The sequence below is a fragment of the Paramisgurnus dabryanus genome, chromosome 5 (genome assembly GCF_030506205.2).
Source record: "Paramisgurnus dabryanus chromosome 5, PD_genome_1.1, whole genome shotgun sequence".
Lineage (NCBI taxonomy): Eukaryota > Metazoa > Chordata > Actinopteri > Cypriniformes > Cobitidae > Paramisgurnus > Paramisgurnus dabryanus.
In genome coordinates this window covers 15,793,687-15,819,887 of record NC_133341.1, presented here as the reverse complement: position 1 = coordinate 15,819,887, position 26,201 = coordinate 15,793,687, and the positions used below count along the sequence as shown (strand labels likewise).

At 37.2% G+C, this 26,201-nt stretch overlaps 1 protein-coding gene and 1 long non-coding RNA gene across 4 annotated transcripts in view; one reads left to right on the top strand and one right to left on the bottom strand.

Moving 5' to 3' along the window:
- The window catches only part of stard8 (StAR related lipid transfer domain containing 8), a 72,618-nt gene that overhangs the window by 29,870 nt on the left and 16,547 nt on the right, over positions 1-26,201 (top strand). For all 3 annotated transcript variants that reach the window (XM_065267250.2, XM_065267249.2, XM_065267251.2), the window contains 4 exons: positions 5,006-5,077; positions 13,537-13,618; positions 23,421-23,484; positions 23,698-25,019. In XM_065267250.2, the coding sequence (XP_065123322.1) occupies positions 5,006-5,077; positions 13,537-13,618; positions 23,421-23,484; positions 23,698-25,019 (1,540 nt within the window). The remainder of the gene's footprint in view (positions 1-5,005; positions 5,078-13,536; positions 13,619-23,420; positions 23,485-23,697; positions 25,020-26,201) is intronic.
- LOC135748931 (uncharacterized) lies at positions 19,783-22,739 on the bottom strand. The gene is made up of 6 exons (XR_010532261.2): positions 22,486-22,739; positions 21,652-21,797; positions 21,222-21,319; positions 20,996-21,081; positions 20,800-20,915; positions 19,783-20,660 (listed from the first exon to the last, which is right to left on the bottom strand). It is a non-coding gene; the product is annotated as an uncharacterized lncRNA (long non-coding RNA).

Below are 26,201 nucleotides of genomic sequence, written 5' to 3'. Positions count from 1 at the left end.
TTTACCTCTTATACATTTTTTCCATATACCTATATGTGTGTGTGTGTGTGTGTGTGTGTGTGTGTGTGTGTGTGTGTGTGTGTGTGTGTGTGTGTGTGTGTGTGTGTGTGCTATATATATAATTTAATATAATATAATATAATATAATATAATATATAAATATTATATTTAAAAAAGAATCACACTTTTTGTATCCAGTATTTTGCCTTTTAATTACTGAAAACTCCTATTTTTTATACTTTTTTAATATTTTATATTTGCAGTTTCACATTGCAAGAACCAAATTTTAATAGTTCAACTATGAACATTGCACAAAAAGTGCAAGTGTAAATAATTAACACATGTATTTTTGTATAGCACTAACTGTAATTTAGAGCTCTTAAACTCTTTCACTTTTATAAATTGTTACATTTCAACATATAGTCAGTCTTCTTCTAATGGCTAAAATTGCACTTCATGTTTTCTTTATTAATATTTTTTAGACTAAACGGCCTTTCCATTGTACACTATATCGGGACACGAATGTTGGAGTTCGCCCTCTAGTGGCAGTCGTAAGGAAATTTCAGTTTAATTGTAAATCCAACGTCAAGGCAAAAGCCTTTAATCTACATATTTATACTTTTCAGTAATCATAATTTTTAAAGGATTGAAGTGTTACTGATAAAGTTAAACAAAAAATCATTAATAATTTTCATTTTGCACACAGTGTTTTGATTGGAACACACTGAAATACATCACATCTGGTCAGTGAGTCACGCGGTTTAATCGCACAAGTAAATTTTTTATGCTTCCAATTCAAATTGGATCCGATAATTAAGCTCCCGCAGTTGGCATCTACGCATTACGCCCATTTCGGACTCTCTTTCCAGTTTTTCAGCAGTCGTTTGTCATGTACAGTGGAAAGGTTGAAGTAACCATGCTGATTTTATATCAGACAAAGATGACCGGCGGGCCAGATAAAGATGATTGGTGGGCCGCCAGTTGACTAGCCCTGGTCTAGTTGTTCAGATGGTCGATGATCATGTTCAGAATGTTTATGCTAATGTAACCTGCTTGTGTTATTTTCATATTGTCATTCATACTTTACAAAGATGGTTTTGCCATTCAAAGCACCCCTTCACAGTTTAAATCATTGTAGTCTCATCAAATAAATATTTAAATCTTCTATTTGCATATTTTAAATTTCAATGAGATTTTTTTTCCAAAATGGCTCCAGCTTAATTTTATGCCATCCAATTCTAAATCCTATTTAATTCTAACAGTGTTGCACTCTTTCATCAAATGAGAATTACTGATCATTGCAGTTCCTTAAACTTGTTAGTAAAAACCTGTGACTGAATACTTCCTCACTAATTGTTGACATAAAAAGAATATTTAATTTGTTTACTGTTGCTGTCTAGATATTAATCAACAATTCGTTCAGATAATCTGATATCAACAATATAAAAGAGGTGGCAGTGCCTTCTATTAAATATGATGTGTGGTGTTTCTTTTGTGTTCCCAGAGATCTAATGTTAGAGATCTCTATTGGAATAATAATGAAGTGGATGAATGAAGTACAAAGTGATGAGAATCTCTCTCAGTATATATCTCATCTATTTCAATTCCAACACACAAGGCATCATCTGACAGCTTTAAATAGTATTTATAATAAGATGGCCTGTAAGATAATGGAATCTGTTGTATTACTCCTCAGATTGGTTGAAATGAAGGATGCCAATGAGATGCTATGACAAGATGCATTTTCTTAGGACTGATGATTTTTAGTTTGTTTTTGAGTATCTTGCATGTTAACAGTCAACATTAAAATGGTCGCACACAGGGTGAGAAATTGAACAGATTATTTTCGCACCCTAGACGAAACGTGATGTGACACAATGCTACGCTTCTCATCCGGTGTGTGACAGCCTAACACTCATGTTCAGATCATGTCCCGCACTACAGTATTCTGATGAAAATGTTTTGATGTAATTTGTAATTGTTAGTCATCACAAGACATCTATTTGAATTGCAGTATCTCATATAAACATTACACCAAGGGATCTAAAACTCAAATTACCTGGATACCCCAGTGTTCCCTGTTAGAGACCAATTGTTTTCATCGCCATGGTTTTTACTTACAAGTTGTTAATGCAGTTACATGGTAATTATAAGCATAATGAGACCTGAGATTGTGCTGTAGTCAACTACACTTTTCCCGTGGTTGAAAGCAACTACGAACATTTAATATGCAAAATATAACCTTGTAGGCTGAGTGTGGCTCAATCCTTAAGACACCTGTTGTACTATCCAACCCTGTATCCTGAATCACATGATCAAAGTGCTGGAAAGGTTGTGTTTATTTTGCTGCTCGCATCTGTAAATCTTTAATCTCAGGCTCAGGTAGAATTTAGCTTATTTTGTGCTGTTTCTGTTTAAAAAATGGTGCTAAATAGCACAAAAAGTGGTTTACTGGCTCGTAATCATAGGGGAACTATTTTTAGTGCTAAACTTCACCTGTGTAGAACCTGTGAAGAACCATATTCTGCTATGTTAAATAGGGGTGGAAACTAGGGATGCACCGAATCCAGATTTTTTGGCCGAATCCGAATACCGAAATCTACTCCCATCCTTATTCCATTACAGGGCTTGCAAAATTTCAAAATCCAATACAAAGCCAATAGGACCTCTAAACACAATTTTTAATCTGCTATTCTTGTTGTTGTTTTGATGCTGTTGGTTTTTTAACAAACAAAAAACTGTATTTCCATGTAAACCAACTGTTCCTGCTCATCCCCGCACCAGATATACCCACCATTTAAAATTGGTTCAGTGGGTCACAAAACTCACAGTTTGGATCATCCAGTTAGAGATTGGATCATTTTTTCGATCAGAAAAACAGGGGCTACCGTCGCTTTAAGAGCAATTCTGCGCAGAGTCACTCTCTTCACTGCCCATACAATCTATATCACTTTAAAGCTTGCTGCGAGAGATTTAATTTTCTAACGTGAGGATAGTAATGACTGACAGGACGAAGTTGGAGGATTTGCACAAAAATCCATGACAAATCAGTACGGATTGCTTCCTGTACTGCGGCTTCGCCCGATCGCGAAGTGAAAGTAAAACTCGAGCGCGCGCTCAAACGCAATTTAAATACCCAATGCCTGAATTTCATGCACCACAATTACCCATCCACAAATCTGTGAGTGGATACATAAGCATTTAAATATATTTTTCCTCCCAATAAGTCAAGATAGCCCGACGGGCAGGGCGGGGATGCATTTTGATAGCCCGACTGCAAAGCACAATGAAGCGATGCGTTAGTTTTTCCAGGTGCATCCACGAAATGTGAAACGCCCCTAAGGCTCACCGAAAAAAAAACACTTATCTCCACGTCAGCACCTGATGTGTGTAATCAACGGCCGCGTGACGTCGACCAGTGTAGCGCAAGCTTAGGGTTCCATTCGGTGGGAAAAAAAATCTAAGATTCGGCCGAACCCGAACCCAGTCAAAAAGCCCAGTATTCGGCCGAATCGGAATTCTGGATTCGGTGCATCCCTAGTGGAAACTATCATGGTTTTCATGGTTTTACGGTATATGGGACTAAATCATCATTATAATCATCAGCTAAAATGACCCTTAAATGAATGCAAACAGATATGGTTTTTGGTTGACATTTGGTTTATTTTATAAAACTTTTTGTGAAAAAAAGAAACTTTTGAAAAAAAATAGACAAAATTAAGCTGCATCTCCCATTTGAACAAAATAAAGAATAAGTTACTTCTCTTTAGATATGGCCTACGTATAATCAACTTAAAATTGACTTGTTATATAAATCACTTAAATAGGCTTTAGTGTTTTTTGAGAGAACGAGAGCGCGTGCGCGAGAGAGAAAAGATTACCAGCAATTCCATGTAAACAAAGCTGACATGTGCGCATTGTACTGAGATTAGACGGAAAGAAAATGCCATAAAGACTTTTCTCAAAAAGTTCTCTTTAGAGGCGCATTTATATAACAGCTTTGTGTCCGAAAACAGATCGGCCGAAAATTAAACACAAATCCGGTTCCGATTTATGTCCAATTTTCCATTTCAAAGAAATGTATACATGTTTGTAACAACATAAGGGTGAGTAAATGATGACACAATTTTCATGTTTGGGTGAACTATCCCTTTAAGGTATCACAGGCATGCTCCTGAGCTAAAAGGCTATTCTAAAAGCTATGCATCTTAATTATGCTGCCTATTTGCAGGCCGTGCATTGGCCCGAGAAAGTGATCCAATCCCAGATTGCACTGTCATGTTAGAAGCATCTATTCAATTTGATTGTGAAATGTGAATCTCCCGTGTACTACACATGCGATGTGCTATTGGTATTTCTATGTGGAACATTGCAAATGGGTCATTGGGCTCAATGATACCACATTTAAAGGCAGCTGCGTACACTTTCTTCTTTTTTGGTGATTTAGATTTCTTTAAATCACCAAAGTGGTTTTACTGTGGAAGAACCTTTTTCGGTTTAAGGATGGGGTGAAACTTTTCAAGCAACCAGTGTAGAACTTACTGTACAGCCTCTGCAATATTGTAACACATTTCTGTTTTAGCATTAGTTCATATAAATAGGTGTATCTTTTACAAAGTGTTAGCCGTAATCTAGTATTTCTGTCTTGCGTAGTGCAAAAGACAAGCTAAATATTCCACTTCCGACATTTTGTAATAAGCAGTGACCACAGACAAGCTGATTATGTAACCAGAGATTGCAGCCTATCTAAATAACTTTGAGCAGTGCTTATTCATGGCGATATGAATAATTGAGTTTAATTGATTTATTCTTAATTTTTCTTTTTTTAATCAACTGATATAAATCTTTAGTAATCATTAGCTATATAGTTAATTTCTTTGTAGAAAAAAAGAGCTTAACACTCATTGGGTAATCAAAATGTGCCTTTTTTTTTTAAATTAAAAGAAATGAAAGAGTTGAATGTATTTTCATATGAATTTCATTGAATCCCTCTCTCTTTTCACAGAGCTGGAGGCCAAAGAGGCTTGTGATTGGCTCAGAGCAGCGGGGTTTCCTCAGTATGCTCAGTTCTATGAAGGTAATCATACTCCTACACAAAAGTCAGATCCCTCCATTTCTTCACTTTTTTCTTTCTTTTTTTCACTGAAGATTTTGTGCCTGTTTTTGTTGTCTTTTGGGGGGTCCATCACATCTTTTTTTTAAGTATTGGGATGTTACATCTCCCTTTCTATCTCTGTTGCTGTTCAGGACTGAATGGATGAAAGCACTCCACTGCAGACAGCTTAAATGTTATTGTTATGTTTCAGGCTTAGTGATGGGGGAAATAGACTTGAAACCAGATGGATTTTGGTTCAAATCCCTTTTGGTTTTTGAGTGTAAAGCCATGCTGCACCAGTGAGTTTTCCACAGCACAGGTGTTGAAGATAATATTTGAAGCTTGTTTTCGTCCTGCTGGTTTTCATTTTCGCACAATTTTACACACACTAAAAATAAACATATCTGGAGAGCTTATGCAGACTCAAGGGGGTCGCACACTGAACAAGAAGCGCTGCGTTGCGTCTTGTCTAGGACAACTCGGGGGTATTGTACACCAGAAGTGCACATTAAATAGCGCAAGCTTAGACAGAAAGCATCTACTTCAAAATGCAAAATATACGTTAGCAACCAATGTTAATCACTAATGATTTGGGACAAATAGGATGTCATTTAATGTTAAACTATGTGAGTGGCGCTCTGTGGCATGACAGGGATTTGATCAGCGTACTGAGTCACAGTGGACAGCCGTTGCCAGGCACCGCCAGTGTGCGTACATTCATAGAAAATAATATTTTTTATTTGTGGCGCGCCTGCTGCGATTTTTGTCCGGTGTGCGACCCCCTTTAGTTTATAGGTTGCAGGAACTGGCATTTTTCTAATATCTTGCATGAAATTGGTCTGATAATATTGACAGTCTGTTTTGGGACTAGAAATAAGTGGCTTTGGATAAAAGTGTTTGCCAAATCATGACTTTCTTTTGTGAGACAAAAGAGGTGAATTATTTTTCCATGTAATTAATGTGAATGGGGGTGGCTGATGCCATATTGGAAAGTGGCATAACTTATCATTAAAAGGACTGCTTTTTGTGCTTTATTTCATATAGTCTGAAGCTATACAGTAGCTGCTTATTTTCTGGTAATAACTGAAGTACCAAACTGAAGATTTGACATCAGTGACATCAAGTTTCTATTAGGCTTGCATGTCCCACAGCCAACTGCTATTAACATTACACCTAATAGAGCGTAGCCATTTTGTCCCTTTCGAGCTTGACAGCAACTGTCTTCATTCATTTTCATTGTAGAGAGCCAACAAGACGAGACGAGACATTAAAGGGGACATTTCATAAAAAAAATTCTGTCTTTTTCCATGTTTAAGTGCTATAATTTGATCCCCGATTCTTCTATCATCCTAGCAACTGTGAAAAAGAATAACCCAGTAAGTTAGTTTTGTTAAACCATTCTCTGCAAGCATGTAGAAAAATAGGTCATTGAAATTTGCCTCCCGTTGTGATGTCAGAAGGGGATAATACCCCCCTTTAATCTGCCCTATCCAACCACAGCCCTGCAATTTAGTTCTTGTAAAAGAACACCCAAAAATGGCAGATTTTGCTCATACCTACAAAGTGGCAATTTTATCATGCTATAATAAATTTTCCATCAGTTCCTCCAGAAAAACATGATTATGCGATCTGATGATTTAATGCATAATCAGCCAAATTCTGCATATTTATACGGGGGGCCGCATTTTTTAATATGCTGCACTTTCGCCACATAAATTGCCGATTTCTGCTTGCAAAATATGTGGGGCTTGCATGATTTCATAATCCTTGCATTTTCGTAGCAAAAAGTCATATATATTTTTGCAAACATTTTGCATTTACTTCACACATGCGCAGCCATGTCCCCTGTTGTCATGGAAATGTTAGGAAGTGACATAATTATGTGATGTGAACATCAATGAAAATCTGCTAAAGCTGCAAACAGTTTTTGCAAATTCCTGCAGTTTTTGCAAGTTTCTGCAATTTTGGCAAGTTCCCACAATTTCATCGCATAAAATTACATAAATATCCCAGATATTCCATTGCATTTTTTAAGAAAAAGTGCTGCAAGATCAATGATTTTTGCCCGCAACAATCACAAAAAACTGTGTGTTTTTCTGGAAGGACTGATCTGTGGGGTATTTTTAAGCTAAAACTTCACATATGTAATCTGGTGACACCAAAGATTTATTTTACATCTTACAAAAGTCTTGTGAAATGTCCCCTTTAAAAGTGTGAAATGACACACGGGTGGAAATTTCATTTTGGGATGAAATATTCCTTTTATCAGGAAACAGTATCTTCAGAAACTACATCCGGGTACTTTTAAATCTGGCTTTAGGAAAGAAGCCTTTCTTTGCTGATGCATGGTCCTAAAAAGTTTTATTTTTATGAAATGCACAGGGGGCTTATATAGTTTCAGGAGCTTCAGGGTTCTGTCACTGAAGCCGTTTTTTATTAAGCAGATGTACCTACATCCCAGATGATAACAAATCCAATGACATGTTTTAATATTAGCCTGCTCAAATTTCACAGGCTAAACTAAACTGGCACCTGAATGCATATGGAGCTGTTTATCTTTTTAAATGAGGCTTCACGATAGGGCTGTGTATTGTCACAGATCTTGCTATACGATATGTACATGGGTTGCGATGCAATATGTCGCGATACATTTTCAATACCATAAACGAGGTTTATTTTAGGAATATAATAAGATATAATTTTAGATAAGCTGTCTTTCAGAACAAACCTCCCCATACGCAGACCCTAGCAAAAAAAATAAAAAATGGTGGCGTCCTCTATGCTAGTAATTCCTGTCACCTTTTAAGTGAATGATATCTCGGTATATAAACTCCAACCAGAACAGCTGCCATGGATCTTGTAGGATTTTTATTTAAAAAATATCAATATTGCATTTTTTGAGAATCAATGCAGTATTGGCAAACTAAATATCACGATACTCACATGAAAGAAATAATCTACTGTCTATGTTTTGTTGCTTTTCAAATCCTGCCAACTGATGAAAATCGCAAAGCTGAGTGCAACAGCACTTCTGTTCACTCATTCAAGCAACCTGACAAACACCTGCCATCTGCTCGGCTTTCTCTGACAGAGCTGTGTGTTTTTCTACTAAACAGACAGTGCCCTCTTTTCATTGGTTCTTGACCTGGGTCAGCTGTGACAGAAACATGGACATGATGAATAAATAATTCTGGAACATCGTTATGCTAGTGAGGTTGTAGGGCACTTTGTTGGAGATATACTGGTATATATTAAAGCAAATATGAATTCATTCATCCCTGTTGCGTTCGCATAAAAAGAACTATAAAGGAACAGTAGACAGGATACAATGTTAAAAAAGACTTTGATCTAATGACTGATAACTAAATGACTGCTTTGAATCAGCATAGGCCATTACTGAGAAATTCTCTGATCTCTCTTTTATCTATTGATGTCCAGCTTCAGTGCAACTGCCACAGGTTTCCCACTTTATTCTCAGCGTCATCCCTGATGCTCTATTATAAACCCGGTTCTTGGGGTTGATAAACAGCAGGGTTCCTGGGGTGTATGGCTGAAACGTTTGCAGCTGCTCTGTGTCAAGTATCTTTTATGAAACCTGAAACCGTGTCCCAATTCGAAGGATGCAACCTCAGAAGGCGAGCACTCGGTCTTTGAAGGTTCCAGCATCTGAAGTCCACAAAGACAACTGAAATGAGACGGTCTAGCTTACGGAGGACCCATAAGTTGCGTCACCTAATGCACGTGCGCACCGCGACTCTCAGCGGGACACAGCGGAGATGTTTCTGACTTATTAGAATAAATATGGAATCAAAAAATATACATTTTATTTGAGAAAATATGACACATTGATGTAAATTAAACTCACCAAGAGTAGCCTATATCAAATTAATCAACCATAGAAACATATGCAGCATACACAGAATATTATTAATACAAAACATAACTTATAATACTAAAACAGTGACAAGAAACTTTACACAAAAATACACACTTTTATTTAATAAAGTTTTTATTGTTTATTTTTAAAGGGGCCATGGCACAAGACTTTAAGATGTCAAATAAATCTTTGTTGTCCCCAGAGTACATATGTGAAGTTTTAGCTCAGAATACCATATAAATAATTTATTATAACATGTTAAAATTGCCACTACTTTGTACTTGTGCAAAAATGTGCCGTTTTGGGTGTGTCCTTTAAAATGCAAATGAGCGGATGAATTGCAAACACTGATCACAATGATGGTGGTTTGTTGCAATTGAAACTCAATTGTGCTGTGAATTATTTTTTATCTCTCTCTTTTTCTCTGCACTTAATGGCAGTGCTGTGATTGGATAGAGCAGATTAAGGGGTGGTATACTTATAATTAGAGCTCCTTATGACATCATAAGGAGAGCAAAATTTCAATGACCTATTTTTTCATGTGCTTGTAGAGAATGGTTTACCAAAACTAAGTAACTGGGTTGATCTTTATCACAAGTTGATAGAAGCACTGGGGACCCAATCACAGTACTTAAACATGGAAAAAGTCAGATTTTCATGCCATGGCCCCTTTAAATATCCAGCCATAAATGATCATTCTGAGAATTGATTCAAAAGTACTTGACAAATACGTACACACATACTTTGTACTGCAGATGTTTTTTTTTTCTTTATAAAAGAGATGTACTTTTTATTTGCAGTGAAGTGGTCTATAAGTGCAGCATTTGAGGTAAATATTTGTTCTTGCATGACTCAAACTATATAGCAGTGAGTAGGACATTAAATGTTTCTTTCATGCGTAGATTAAAATAGTAAGTGTTAGGGTGTCTCTTCAAACACACGGATAAAGGCACTTCATGTATAAAGGCACTTACATCATAACTTCAACATTTTGAAAGGAAGATATTGGATCAGGAACTGCGCGGTTCAATTTGAACTTATCATTCTCTACTAAAGAAATGTGCAGTTCTCTATTAGATTCTGTAAAAATGGTTGGCTGGACTTAATGTTGACTTTGTTTGGCATCAGGTTGACTTAGTTTTACTTTGTTCTTGCTGTGGTGTGTTAGCTGTTGAACCCGAATGCTCCTGGGGAGTGTTCTTACACTGCTGTCATTTGTTGGACGTGTGTTTTCTCAGAAGGGAAGGAGGTTAAAACAAAACCTGGAAATGGGACACCTCAGCAGCTCTGAAGTGCACTCACACACACACACACACACACACACACATGCACGCACACAAACAATACACAGGTATACACACTATGCTCTCTTCCCAGTCTTTGTTCTGTCTAAAACACTGCTGTCCAGGGTTTAATGTTATTTGACGCTACTTTTTTAATAGAACGTCATCTACAGTATATTAAAATAGAAGACATGACTGTCATTACAGTTTCTTTTATACGTAGCTTCTGTTTTTTGCTTTATTTATTGTTTTATTTCTATGAATCACTTACAACTGTCCATTTCAATGAATCATAATATAGCAATTCTTTTGTGTCATCATCACTTAAAAAAATTCTCAGACACCCCACTTGGGATGTTTTAAATTTAGATTATTTGTAAATACACTAGTCGACATTGGGGGTGGATCAAAAAAGTTAATCAAAGTTGTCCTAAGACAAGAACGGTTATTGTTCAAAATTTTAAGACTTTTAAATCTTTTAAACTTTTTTGAAAGGTTTTGATCCACTTCAAATGTTGACTAGTGTATATAAGCTATATTGTGCTGTTTATAAGTGTATTGGTGCATGTAAATGAAGAAGATAATATAATTCTATAATTAAAGTTTCTGGTTATTCTTTACTATTATTTATTATATTTTACATCTTTTATTTTAAAAGTCCATTTTGCCTTTCCAGAGCAAATACATGAATGTCAGTATATGTAAGTTTAATACTTCCAAAGACTTCACAGGTCCATTTAAATCCAAAAACCCGAGGTCTGTCCCTAGACCCGAGCAGGTTTAGGGCTAAAAGTTTCATGTGTACCTCGGACACGGGTCAGGTATAATATTAGCGGCCTCGGGTCATTTAAAATAAATGTGTTTTTGCTGAACAGACCTGAGAAAACCCAAACTATCTCACCTGTGTACATCAAGTCCTTTTGCAAGCCCTCATCCATTTGGCAAGAGCGCTTGCAACATTCGCTATGTTTACATGCACAAAATTTTATCAATCCGACTGAATTTAATCCGATTGAAGGTTAAGATAATACAGTTTACGTGCACCCTAAATGTTGCAATCTGACTAAAATGTTTGTTTACATGTACATTCTATATAAACCGAACCGAATGTCTGTGCAAACGCCCAGCTAGGGTTACCAGCTTCATGTATCAAAACCATACCATTGGACATTCAATAATTAATGAACAGTGGAGAAAGTTTAAACAGTAGCCAAATCTGAACTGGAAAAAGCAGAGTTCTTGGCAACGCCACCCAGGGCACAGCATCTAGTCAAGTTCACGCTTTATCTCTTGATAAATGTACAAAGCGAAGTTGGAGAAAGTTGTTCTTAAGAGGTTTTTAGATATAGGCAAAGAAAACACAATTTTCCAAAGACACAACACTATTTTATTGCTTTATGTAGCCTAATGTTATAAAAAAGTACACATGAACGCTATAGAATGTACAGCACGTGATTCCATTACCTTAAAGGAAAATTCTATTTTTTTAAGAGAAAAATCCAGATAATTTACTCACCACCATGTCATCCAAAATGTTGATGTCTTTCTTTGTTCAGTCCAGAAGAAGTTTTTTGAGGAAAACATTGCAGGATTTTTCTCATTTTAATGGACTTTAATAGAGCCCAACATTTAATACTTAACTCAACACTTAACAGTTTTTTTCAACGGAGTTTCAAAGGTCTATAAACGATCCCAAACGAGCCATAAGGGTCTTATCTAGCAATACGATTGTCATTTTTGACAAGAAAAATAAAAAATATGTACTTTTAAACCACAACTTTTCGTCTAGGTCCGGTCCAGCGCGACCTAACGTAAATGCGTAGTGACGTAGGGAGGTCACGTGTTACGTACATAAAACGCACATTTGCGGACCATTTTAAACAATAAACTGCCACAAAGACATTAATTAGTATCAGTTGACATACAACAACGTAGGAAAGGTCCTCTTTCAAGACGCTTGTAAACACTGGGGTGGAGTTTCGCGTTCGTCCTCTGTGACCTCTTGACGTCATGACGTATTGCGTGGGGTCAGCTGGCGCACACGACCGGATCTACATGACGAGAAGTTGTGGAATAAAAGTGTATATTTGTTATTTTTACTGTCAAAAATGACAATCGTATTGCTAGATAAGACCCTTATGCCTCGTTTGGGATCGTTTATAGTCCTTTGAAACTCCGTTGAAAAAAAAACGTTAAGTGTTGAGTTAAGTATTAAATGTTGGGCTCTATTAAAGTCCATTAAAATGAGAAAAATCTTGCAATGTTTTCCTCAAAAAACATAATTTCTTCTCGACTGAACAAAGAAAGACATCAACATTTTGGATGACAAATTATCTGGATTTTTCTTTTAAGAAAATGGACTAATCCTTTAATAAATGTGTGTTGCCATTGCCTTGCTATTGCATGTTTCTGAACGAGAATTATGCGAGACGTAAATATGATGTGAATATAAGACGTGAACTTAAGCGCAAATGTTCTGCGCATGACATGTGCACTAGATATTTTTGTATCCGATTGAGAAAAAACTACGATTCAAGTGTTTACATGCATACTTTTCTCCTGATGATCGGCTCACAGATCGGACTACACCACCCTCTCAATACGATCCGAATTTGCATCCGACGACCTCAGTCATATTGATTAAGGTGTTTACATGAAGGCTTTTCAATAAGATTGAACCATCAATACGATTACAAACGGATTATTTGGTTGGATGTAAACGTACCTACTGTGTGACTGGTGGTAGGTTTTAATTTGTTGAGCCAGACCTGTCATTCAATTTTGAATGCACATTTTAGCCATAACTTTGGTGTCATTGTCAGATAACAAATGAAAACAAACAAAGCAGTGGGCCAAATTGGTTGCAAGGCCACCGGGTTTATTTCTGTCTTACTATGTTCAGGTACAGGTGGGTTAAAAAAAAATGCCGGGTCAGGTGGGACTCGGGGATAATTTTCTCAGGTTTGTCTCGGGTCGGGTCTTTGTTTAAAAAAATATTTATGCACGTCAGATTTGGGTCAGGTGTATTTCTTTGGATGCAAGAAGACCTCTAGCTGGAATGCTTTGAGGTTTTTCATCCAGCCCTAAATGCGTCATTTACTTTTTGTTGGATAAGATTGATCTCCCTTGTGATGACGTGTTTGTATGACTAATCTTACTTCCTCCGTTTCTTTCTTTCTTTACTGACCATTGTCTTAAATATTAATTTAGGTGTCAGTAGGTTTTAATGAGCCTCATTATGTACTATATAAATTAATTCTGTTTTACTTCTCTGTGCACAGCCTCTCTGTTCCCCATCGAGATCTCCGCTGTGAGGAGAGACCATGAGTTTCTGGATCATGATTCTCTCAAGGCATTATGCAGGTGAGAAACCGTTACGTATTTACTTCAATATAAATACCCTTTAACATTTCACACTCCAGCAACCTCTTCCTGTGTGGGTTTATAAGATCACTCACCTTGTTACTTTGTACCCACGGCATTCATCATTGGAAATACCAAGTGAAAAAAATCTGAATTACAGTACGGTATATTCAGATCAGGTGATGGTTATGTTTATTGACGTACATTTACCATTGTAAGACCTGTGCCATGGGATAGCATCTCATTTGTTACAGACTTTCAGTGTTCATCTCCTCATCACCATGGAGACGGAATGGACCGTTGTGTCGGAAGGCCTTGCTGTGCTTTGTTCTATCATTTTCCTTTTTTATTCTGAACTTTTCTTTTTTCTTTTCATCCATCCATGTGGAATAAGTGATTAAGTGACCGGTCACACCTGCAGAAATTGTGGAGTGAATGGCCTTTTCTACAAGATAGTGAATAAACAGAAAGGAGGAAATTACATTTCCCAGGGTGCAACTGGTTCCACTGGTCCTTGAGAAATTGAGATAATAAGCAATCTATCCCAAAGCAGCTAGTGACGCACAGTATAAAGAAAACAGATGGAGAAAAAACATCAGGACAGCTCCATTTAAGAAAAATAAAACACGCTTACAAACCTGAACCTCACCTGAAATACTGAAACTCAGCATCATATGCATGGAAGCCCATATTTGCCTTCATACATTATAGTAACAAAACGTTAACTACATTTGAACTAATAAAAAATATCAGCCGATATAATTTCTAATTTCAATAACATTGCAACTTCTACCTATTAAAAGTAAGTGTGTAACCTGCAGTTAAATTTTTTAAACAGAAATGGTGATAGAGAGGAAAATGTTACAGAGCTGGGAAATGTGGGTGCTAGCTTTTGATAACAACATTTTGGCTTCAGTATGAACCTGGGTCTAACAGTTTTAAATAAAACTATAGCTGTCAGTAAATTCAAAATGTCAATATTTTGCTAATTTTATCATTTTCATTCTCTATCAAAGCACACCAAAAATTCTAACGATGTTTTTCTGCCATTGTCTGATCATCTTTAATAATAATATTAAATATTGCATGCTTCACATCTTGCCATCTGAACTGAGTTGAATCACGGTTTGTGGTCTGGGACAGTTAAAGAAATGTCTTAAACATTATAATATTGTAACGCTGTACTCGTGCAACTTGGACTCTAATGTGAAGTCCAAGTTGACTTTTACTGCAGTAGTATGAAAGTCTTCCTCAGAATTGCTGCAGATACTTTGGGCCCCAGTGTCCCTCTGAGCTGATGAGCTCATCTCTTCATCTCTCTACCTCAGCAGGTTACTATTGCTCTTAAAGATCCTTGACTGTCTCTCAGTGAAGTGGCTTCATGCAGTGTCTGTCTTGCCTCCTGAGCAGATATGTCAATCTGTGGCCGTGTTGACAAATAGCTTTAGATGTAATGTACTACCAAGTTTATCTCAGCAAAAACGCTGAGATGAAATTTCATGCTGTCAGTCAGCTGTTTATTGGAATCTGGTATGAGTTTCAGTCATTCTGTACTCAATGTTTTCAAGGATATTTGCTTTGAAATAATAACTAGATATCTATATTAGGGGTGTCCTCGACTAATGATTTACATATTCGAATCAGAATTGTCGAATCTTTCCATAGTCGACCGATAGTCGAATCATCTATGTTTGTGTGCATGGGTTGGGAGGGGGCCAGACCAGGTACAAATTGGTAACTTTTATTTTCTTTCACAAGCAGCACACATAAACAACTTTCTGATAAAGTGACCAAAACTGTCTTTCAAGTAATAAACGAATACAAAACTGACTATGCATATATATATATATATATATATTTATTTATTTAAGGTCAAATGTAAGGCAACATTTAATTATTCCTCATAACATTTTAAAGCCACGATCTACAGAACATCACACAAAAATACATTTTGATAACTAAACCTAAAAAAATAACAAAGGTGATCCTGCCTTGGAAACTCCGGCTACAATTCAGTGTTTTTATTTAATTTAGAGATAGCGCGTCAAAGCAGTCATGACCAAAAAAACCGACAAATGAGAAATGACAAATAATTTGTGATTGTGACTGTAAATGATAAAAACTAATATTTATATACAATTCATTAAATGTTAATTTATAACAAGAAAAACACTGAAATTAATGATTTTATAGACACTACGCGTTATTATTTAGCACAGAAATACCTGCTTGCTTGCTTTGACTTTGATCATCTCTATATTAACTTTAGATACAGAAAGACCGGATGATATTATTTATTTCAGGAATCTCTTTGCTATCATTTGAAAGTGAACACCGACCCACCATAATATTAAATCACAAGAAAGACATTCGTGTCAGGCAGAAATAGGTTCGGTGCAGATACTTCCGTTTCATCACCGAAATAAAAAAAACGTCTTACCTGTTTTGACAAGATAACACCTCTGTTTTAAATACATTTTAAAAACTTATACTCTGCGAAAAACATCCGTTTTTTAATGTTTAGTTTGATGAACTCCTAAATATGAGACGCAGAGCACCTAGCCTGTTCGGCTAAATTACATGCGCAAGCATGGCCAGCACGCAATAGCGCAACATCGATACAACGAAAAGCTATCCAAAATGTACATACTTAAATTAGATCAGAATTTACGTTTATAATAAATACAATTTTTTAAATAAAATAAGGTCAGAAGTAACAAAGTGCAGAACAAATACAGTATGCAAAATGCCTCAAGTGCACGGAAACAAAACACAAGCCAAATAGTTAAATCAGATAACCCAAAGTGATTTATAAATAAAATAAAATATAGAAATTATTAAAAGAACGAAAGGCATAATATAATTTGCCAGCTTTGTCTTTTAAATGTAGAAACAAAGAGGCAATGGTTTATTAACATAAAACCTCTTATGGACGTGTAGCCCGGTCACAGGGGTTGTTGGATTTATTAACGCATTTTAAAAATATTTATTGAAAGCTGCTACTTCACATATTATTTGCAGCATTATCATAATATGCAGTATATTAATATATTGTGAGAAAGCTGTTATATGTGAAATCAGATAATGTGTGCACATATACGGCCAAAATTGAATGATCCTCATTTCATAACACATCTGCGACGATTCAACTGTGAGATTGGTAGTCGAATCAGGCTTCTCCTATCGATGCATCGAATCTTCGACTATTCGGGGTCACCCCTAATCTATATTATTGTAGCTGTTTGCTGTATTGCAAGTAAATGTTGTTGACCTAGCATTTGCATATAGTTAAGCTCAATTAGCAGATAAGGTTTGAATCCTGATCACAACTGTCATACTGTTTCCTGTCTACTATGCAGGAATCTATACACTGTAAAAAGTAAAAGCTGTTCTTATTAAAAAAAACTTACTTCAGTTGGTAAAACTTAAAAAGTTTTATCAACTTAAATGATCTCACTTTAAGTGAAAAATCTAAGGTAAAAAAAAAACTTCAATTGGAAACACCTAAAATATATAAACATTTTTAATGTACCTTAAAATTCTCACCTTGGATGTATTAACAGTGCCCACCCTGGTGCTCAATAAGATGCCAACTGTTATTTTACAAAGGAAAAGCTAAAGGAGGCAACTTCGATAATTCTGTTAAAGGGATAGTTCGGCCAAAAATGATATTAAACCCATGATTTACTCACCCCCAAGCTGTCCGAGATGCATATGTCCATCGTTTTTCAGACGAACACATTTTCAGATATTTTAGAAAATGATTTAGATCTTTCAGTTGATTAAATGTGAAGTTACGGGGTCCGCGTCCTTTAAGTCCAAAAAATTTGCATCTATCCTTCAGAAAATAAATCCAAACGGCTCCAGGATGATAAACAAAGGCCTTCTGAGGGTAATCCGCGGGGTGTTGTTGTAGAAATATCCATATTTAAAACTTTATAAACGAAAATAACTACCTTCCAGTAGCGCCGCCATCTTAGACTCCTCAGGAGAGAGTATTAGCGTAGTGTACGCACTTTTCTTAGTGACGTATGACAAATTCGGAGGGCGGGGGCACAGAGCAGCAGCAGAGTAGCCTCCATAAGCTGCGTAAAGCTCTGATCCCGAATGCGGATGCAACTAAGATGGCGTGCTACCGGAAGGTAGTTATTTTCGTTTATAAAGTTTTAAATATGGATATTTCTGTATTTAAACTGCATTTGTTAGTGAGTGTCTTGCTAGCCTATTGTTAACGCCTTTTGTTCTTATTGTCTTCCTACTGATTATTATTCGCCAAGGTTAATTAGTATAATATATTCATATGCCGAAACTGACAAGCAAACACACGCACACACATTTTTTTATCAGTGTTCTGCATACCATATCAAACACCTCTGCTACTGTTTTTTTTTTAGTTTTTTAGTTTTTTGGGATTAGTTTTGGTCTGTCATGCATTATAAAATCCAAATACACTGCCAAACAATGTGTTTGCCTATTTATGTTCAACTGCAATGCTATGGCCATTGGCGCGCAACTAATAAACACAGACTTATAGACTCCATCAAACAGAGTAGATAGATAGAGGGCGTGAATGTGCTCTTGGAAAATTTGCATGCGTCGACTTATGTAGAAGCCTGTACAAATGGCAGGGGTTTGCAAACTTTCACAGAAAAAGAAATTGTACATCTTTTTTGCATGTATATGCGCTAGCAGTGAAATTATACACATTGAGTGGATGAATGAACCACAGAATTCTCTCTCTCTCACTCTTGCTCTCTCTCTCTCTCTCTCTCTCTCTCTCTCTCTCTCGCTCTCTCGTTTTCTCAGTCTTATGAGGCTACCCGCATCAATCGTAAAAAGGTCCATAATCAAACAATGACATGGTGATGAATGCTTTCCTACCTTTAACAAAAGTGCTGTCATGTCAGAGCTGATAGGGCACAGATGGTGAGATTGGTAGACTCAAAATTAAGCCAAACATGCTCTTGATAGATCCATCACCCTGTCGAGTTTGGCATTAATGCAATTCATTTGGGGGTGTCACCAGGACTCGATCAACATCACTCATTGCACCTTTTTAACAAAACTCAGAAGGATTGCTGCTTTTAGCTTTGACAACTGCTATTAACGGTCACTATGTCCATATTTGTACTGCATTTCTGCTGGCACTTTATAGTCTTGCCCTAATCACAAAAACAGAGTATATTTACTTTAAAGGGATACTCCACTTTTTTGAAACAAAATTCTAATTTTACAGCTCCCCTAGAGTTAAACATTTGATTCTTACTGTTTTGGAATCTGATAGGGATGCACCGATACTGGTATCTGGTATCGGCCTCGATACCACATTTTCTAAAGTACTCGTACTCGTTAAATGTCCCCAGATACCAGGGATCGATACCACGGTCTGAGAAATGTCTATGTTTGAGCGGTGTGGAAGGGGTTAATGCCTCTTGTGTTGTCCAAAGAGGCAGAGTTTAAAACAAACTGGAAAACTAGTCCCTTGTTTTTTTGTTAAATTATATGACTAAAGCTGTTACCTGTAAATTTAAATCATGTTTTTTATTAAGTACTCGGTATCGGTATCAGCAAGTACTGAAATGCAAGTACTCGTATTCCAAAAAAGTGGTATCGGTGCATCCCTAGAATCTATTAGAAAATAGGAAAAATATCGAAACTCTTTGGTTATTTTTTAAAGCACAATGCTAATGGACTAATCAGGTTCTATGGTTTGTGCTAAGCTATGCTGAAAGTGCTAGCGCCAGCTCGGAGATCAGCTGAATTGATTCCAATACGGTAAGAATAAAATGTTTAACTCTATTGGAGCTGGAAATTAAGCATATTTTCAAAAAAAGTGAAGTGTCCCTTTAAGCTCCACAGCAGTGACACAGAATGCAGTAATTACAGAGACAGTCTGCTTGGAATAACCTGGGGCTAAGTGTGTTGCTCAGGGACATATTGGCCCTGGTAACACCAGGTATGAACATCTGCTTTGGGTGGTCAAGAATAGTCGTCAAAGAGACATTTACATCATTTACACCAGATATTAACATAGGTCTTTTGAGGCCACCTGCAAATGGGTTTCATCTAAAAAGGATCTCTGACAAAATCACAAAATGTCAACATGCTGTTGCAAATGTACACAGCAAAATCACTGGTGTTAAAATAACACCCAGGGTGTCAAATTTAACACTGGAAAAGTGTGTATATGTGTCCACACTACACTGTGTTAATTTAGTCAAAAGTGTAGTGTTAATTTAACAACACTCATTATATGTTAATTTAACACTCAATATTGTTAAATTTTACACTTTGTTCAACACTATTCATTGTTGTTTCCACACTACACTGGTGTTGGCACAGAAATACAGTGTCAAAAATTAACACTCCTAATTTAAGGTCAACACCAGTGTAATGTGAATTCAACAATGTTAAGTGTTAAAATACTGATTAATAGCCACTTTTGTTGCTAATGGGTTGTTTCTATAAAAGACAAATGACAAGAAATATTGCAAAACCTCTTTTTATTAAAGTACATCACATTTAATATTTACATTGATACACACAACACTTTGCATTTAATACTGCTTATTTAAATACCTCAGCTACAATTAGAATACAGTATGGAATAATGAAAGTTATCTTATACCACAGCGCAGTGACATGAAAACCACTTATTATAAGGTCTTTAATAAATCAAATGAGAGTTAAAAAAATTAGCCACCCTACTCAAAACTTGAACATTAAAATACACTGCAATTACCTTACTGGCAGGCAGAAATGCTTATCCTTCACAATACTAAAGATTTTTCCATAACAAAACAGACATTTCAATTCAAAAGCCGTTTCATTTTTCTTAAATACGTTCCAACCTGGTATTTAGTTCTGTAGTTGTTTTACTCATGATGTAGTGGAAGGCTGCATCAGTGGTCTTCATCATGGAGGGAATGGCTTTTTGGTCCAGAATGATGCAAAAATTCTGGATGCAACTTCTGTTCCCAACGCAGAGCAGGCAGGGGTGTGCTGATCCATCCCCCTCAAAGCATGGATTGATGCTCATCACCTAAGTGTTTTAAAAGAGTGTATTTGATGAATGTATTTGATGTGTATTTATGAACTTGTATGCATTTACATGGGGTGAACAATGCAAGCAAACTAACTGCTGAATAAATAACTAGAACAAAATACTAAAAAAAACTTACATAGCACAATCAGTAGCTTCAGTTGCACATTGACCCTCTCCAGTCTTTCTTCCTTTCACAAATGAAAGGCAAGAGGTGAATGAGCCAGGGAAGAGCTGCCACATCACTGTCCCGTCCTAGCAAAACAGAATTTAAACACCATGAGTATACAGTTAAACTTTAAAAGCGTAAAAGTAGCAAACCCATGTACACTTACCATATTTAAACTCCTGTTGACCAGACAGAGGGTCATCCATATTGTTGTATATTGGCTATTTTGCAATACATCACCTCAGCATATTTCTGCAGATTTTCAAAGACAAAAAGAGTCAAGAAAATACCAAAAAGGGTGCAGTTTTAACCGTTATTTGAATCAAAATCATCTCAGTATAATAAATCATGTTAGAGACAGTGTACAGTACAAATGTACTGTGTGTACTCACATAACTAGTTGGTAAGCTCTTATCCTCCAAACTGGGTTAAGGAATAACAGTTCCAGAATTCATGGGTATGCCGTATTCAAATATAGTCTGGTAGGGTCCTATCACAAAAAATGACAATAAAGACTCTGAAAACTCAACATTCTTTTTATATTAAAAACAGCACTCAAGACAATATGAATCTTCATTTATACATTTTCAAAATAGTAATCAATTTGATTGCTATTTAATATGACATCAATAGCAAAACGATGTATGAGAAGATAATATATTTTTATTAAAGTTGGCAGCAGGTCATGTGAGTTTCTTTCCAGATTAATAATAATAATAATAATAATAATAATATGTACAAAACTACATATACTAAAAAGATTGGTTAACTGTTCAGTTATGTCAAATAAAATGATTTATATGTATAAATATATAAACTTACCTTCTGTAATGAATTTATATAAGTATTAGCAGTCGTTTCTCATTGGAAGTCATCCATGTCAGGTCTTCTTTAACAAACTGCCCTAAAAACAGCATCTCTTCTGAATGATTTGAAGCACTCAGTGTGAACTTTCACCAAACTAGCATCTAATGACAGAAAAACAAATGTTCGCCATACACGTTTTACACTATCGTATGTATTTGCCATTTGCATCTGTCTGACATCTAGCACCACGAAAAGCTTACAACACACAATGCATCCAATCTGTGCATACAAATGATGATATATTGTGAGGTCAAATTAATTGTTGGTTTGGAGATATTTCCCCTGTTTGCATACATCTTAGAAAAACACATGACGATGCGGTTGCGGTTTTCTCCGTGTTTTTCAGTAATTTGAATAATTAACCGATATCCGTGCACTCACGTGCATGTAAACGACCTCGTTAACTCACGGTATCTAGCCTATATGATTACCTTATAACGAGCATCATATGGTGAATAAACGAGCTTTCATTTAACTTAATTTCATACCTTCAATTTGTAGTGCATGTCGCGTTTTATCATGGTTCAATTCTTTCGTTCGTATCTCCTGTTAATATTATCCTTCTTGGTTTAAAACTTTTAGCTAGCAGTTTAACTTTATACTAAACTAACAAGGGAACAACGTAACACAAGGTAGCTCTGATTAAACTGAACCAAATAACGAACAAAGGGGAAATAAAATGGGACAAATATCTTATTTAGGTTTTTTGGCATATGGCTGCGTAGAGTCAGACAGAGAAATAACAGTTTAATTTAGCTAAACCATGTGAATATTATGAGACTGATTTACCTGATCTCTTCAGTCCTCCTGTGAAAGAAAATGGCGGTAAAATCCCTGACAGGATATGTTTAGTGGAGGCGTGGCTTGATTTACACCGCTCAGAGTGAAATCTGATAACACCCTTGTTTAACACTGACACTGTCGTGAATATAACACTGGCCTAGCAATGGCAGTGTTATTTTATTACCAGATAATGTTAAAACAGCATCAACACTGTGTATTTAACACCATCCCTGAAAATTTAACACTGGTGATTTTGCTGTGTACTTGAATTTTAATTTTACCATATGACAGCATTTTTTCCACCTGTATTAACTGAACTTTATGGGGTGGTTTCCAGGACATGGCTTATTTTAGTCCCAGACTAAAATGCATTTTTCAGCTGCCTTAATTTAAAAACACATATACTGACATATCTTAACATATATCAGTGCCATTGTTTTGTCTCAAGATGCACACCAGTATTGTTTTTTGTAAGGTTTTGTTTGTAAAAACTACTCAAGTGTCCCAATATAACCGAGGTATAGTCCTGGATTAATCTAATCCCTGTCTAGGAAACCACCCCATATGCGTGTCACATCTACATGTATGCATTTTAAAGTAAATGTTGATATTGTAGGGTTTGCCCATGTAAGTGTTCCTGTAGCTCAAATGGTAGAGCATTTTGTGGATTCGATCCCTGAACACTGTATACTGATTAAATGTATATCTTGTTTGCTTTGAATAAAAGCATCAGCCATATGTCTAAATGTACATGTTTGGTCCATTATTTATGCATTTTGTGCAGTCCACTTGTAATGTTACTGTTAAGGTCACTGATGATTCTTTCAGTTACCAGCCCATATTATTATCTGCTATGCCACATACTCATTTAAAAAAGAAATCTATTTAAATCCTAAAAAAAAAAAATTAATATGTCATTCCCTGTGTCTGTGTGTGTTTAGGAGACTAATGACCCTGAACAAATGTGCTGCGATGAGCTTGGCGGTTCATTTCCAATGTAAACAGGTAAACAAACATGCTGTCCATCTCTAATATCAAATGTGATGATCTGGTGTACTGCCAGCTGCTGTTCTCGTGCCCATCATCTTTAGTACTCGCTTACATTGGTTATCTGCTTGCATGAACTATAGCCAACTACAGGTCCTCTTTATTCTTCTTTCTCTCTAATAATTAATGTTTGATGTTATCTAAATGTGTATGTTTGTGTATTTCTCTCAGCAAAGTGAGGATTCTGAAGAGGATGATGCGTGTGCTCTGAGTTCCCGCTGGGCATTTCAGCGTGAGAGTAAAACATGGTCTCGTCTCCGCACCCTTTCACCCAACCCTGTCGTTCCTGGCAGCAGGACCACAACCTTACGACCCTCAGGAAGTAGTGATAGTGTGCTGAGTGACAATAGTCTCCTAGACGTCACCTCGCTGACCTCTGACCTTAGCGCTAGCAGCTTGAGTCTGGACAGTACCCGGGAAACAACTTCTCCAGATGTCCCAACCTTCAGTGAGGTCAGAGTAAGAGAAGACTCATCGCCAGTTTGTGTCTCAACCAGTCAAGATGAAAATGACGAAGCTGGATCCTCATCTTCCTTGCTGTCCATAACAGAAAAGCCCAAGCGTCCATCTAGAACGTTCTTAAGGAGGAGAGAGTCCGTAAAGAAAAGGGATCGTGAGAAAACGACCGCACCTAAAAGCAGTTCAACGGCAGCTCGACATCAACCCCCCGCAGATCTGCGCTGCACATCTGATGCAAGTTTGCCCGGAAAAACCACAAGCATGTGCAGAACCACCAAAGACGTTGCATGGAAGTCACATACGATATGCCGCAGTAATGTTAGTCAGCAAGCTTCTCTGCCTCTTATCAAGCCTCGCAGAGGATGCCTTTACCTGGAGGACTACCAGTTAACTTGGGAGAAGCCCAAGTTAACCAATCAAAAAAGTCAGCCGAGGAAAGAGGATCGTGTGGTCCACCTCCCATTTGACCACAAGCCTGGAACGTTTCCAAAGTCTCTGTCAATAGAGAGTATCTATCCAGTCTCCAACTCCCAAAGTCCTGATCATATTGACTGGGCAGAAGATGGAGATCTGTCATTGGATGGGAGCGTTAGTCACAGTGGGTCACAGGACTTTCTATCCTCTGGTTTTGCGAAAAGAAGGAATTCCGTGAGCTCCATCGGAAGCATATACGACAACGTTCCGGAGGCAAACGGCAGACGGTGTAACACGTTCGACCCTGGAAAAGACAAAACCTTTGAGCATCTAGACGACATTTTAAAGCATGTGCATGGGCTGCAGCACAACATTGATGAATGGTCTCGCTCGCTCGGTATTCAACCACCAGACCGATCCAACGAGACTGAGTCCACGGCAGACACAACACTACCCAGCAGTTTGATCAACTCGCTTAACTTTGATGAGCGTTCCATGTCAGATGTTGGAACGACAGCAAGCGATTACGATAGTGCGGGAAACTCTATGAATGAGGGAGAAGGAGAAATGAGAGAGAGGCGGGACTCTGGAGTGGGAGCATCGCTCACTAGGCCAAGCAGGTGAGTAAAAGTGGGAGCAAGATACTATGTATGTGAGGGCCTTGCAAGAATGAGAAAATTCTCACCTGTTCACTCTTGTGAGGACAGTCAGCACTTATCCAGACAAAATGTTTCTGCCGCTGTGAAAGTACATGATGGAGGGAGAGGTACAGGACAGTCAGTTTGTCTCTTGGTTAACTTAACAGGACTTAGAGACTGGTGACACTAAAGCCTCCCTGTAGTCAAGAATTTCATCAGTTAAACTATATTTTATTGCATCATCATATCAAGTCTAACCTGTCACAGTAATTTCTTCATGCTTTAAAGGTCCCGTTCTTTCTGTGTTTTTGAAGCTTTGATTGTGTTTACACCGAGTCTTTGCGGCATCCATACATTATGGGGTGGTTTCCTATTCCTGGCTTAAAGAGTAACTTAACCCTAAACCAACTTTTTTAGTTAATGATCTGTAAGAATTGGGCTTCATTAGTGCTGTTCATTGATTTGAGTAACTTTTTTGACATTTGGGTATAAAGTGTTTCGATGCTACAATATATGGTGTAAAAACCGAGGGGCAACCTTCCGATCGCTCTAATGAAGCCAATACGGAGGTGACTTAAACTGCAATTCATCGACTGGCCGCTTGAGGCTGGCTCCAAAAGGAAGTCAATTCCCATAGACTCCCATGTTAAAAATGCCCAACTTTACAGTACAAATAATATGTTTACAGCCTGGTACAAAAAGTGTTTTTGGTCTGTATAGCTAATTTTGCCCTTCATGACAATGTGAGGGGGGTGATTTTTTTAATTACTCATCCGTTTAAATGATATTAAGCCTGCATAATTAAGGGCGTGGCCGCTTGAGTGACGGTTGAACAGCCACTGCTGTCACTAGACTCGCGCTAGGCGGGCGTGGTTTCACCTCAGCTTCACCCATGTCCCGCCTCTTTACCTATTTTCGGTTTTCCGCGAGTGATTCGCGGTGACGTGCGGCCAAGATGGCGACGGTAGGCAACGCCTACTTTAAGCTTCAAAAACAATCTTCACAAGCCAATGGGTGACGTCACGTACACTACGTCCATATTTTTTTACGGTCTATGGCAGGGGTAGGCAACGTCGGTCCTGGAGTGCCGATGTCCTGCAGAGTTTAGCTCCAGCTCTAATCAAGCACACCTGAACAAGCTAATCAAGGTCTAAAACGTCACCT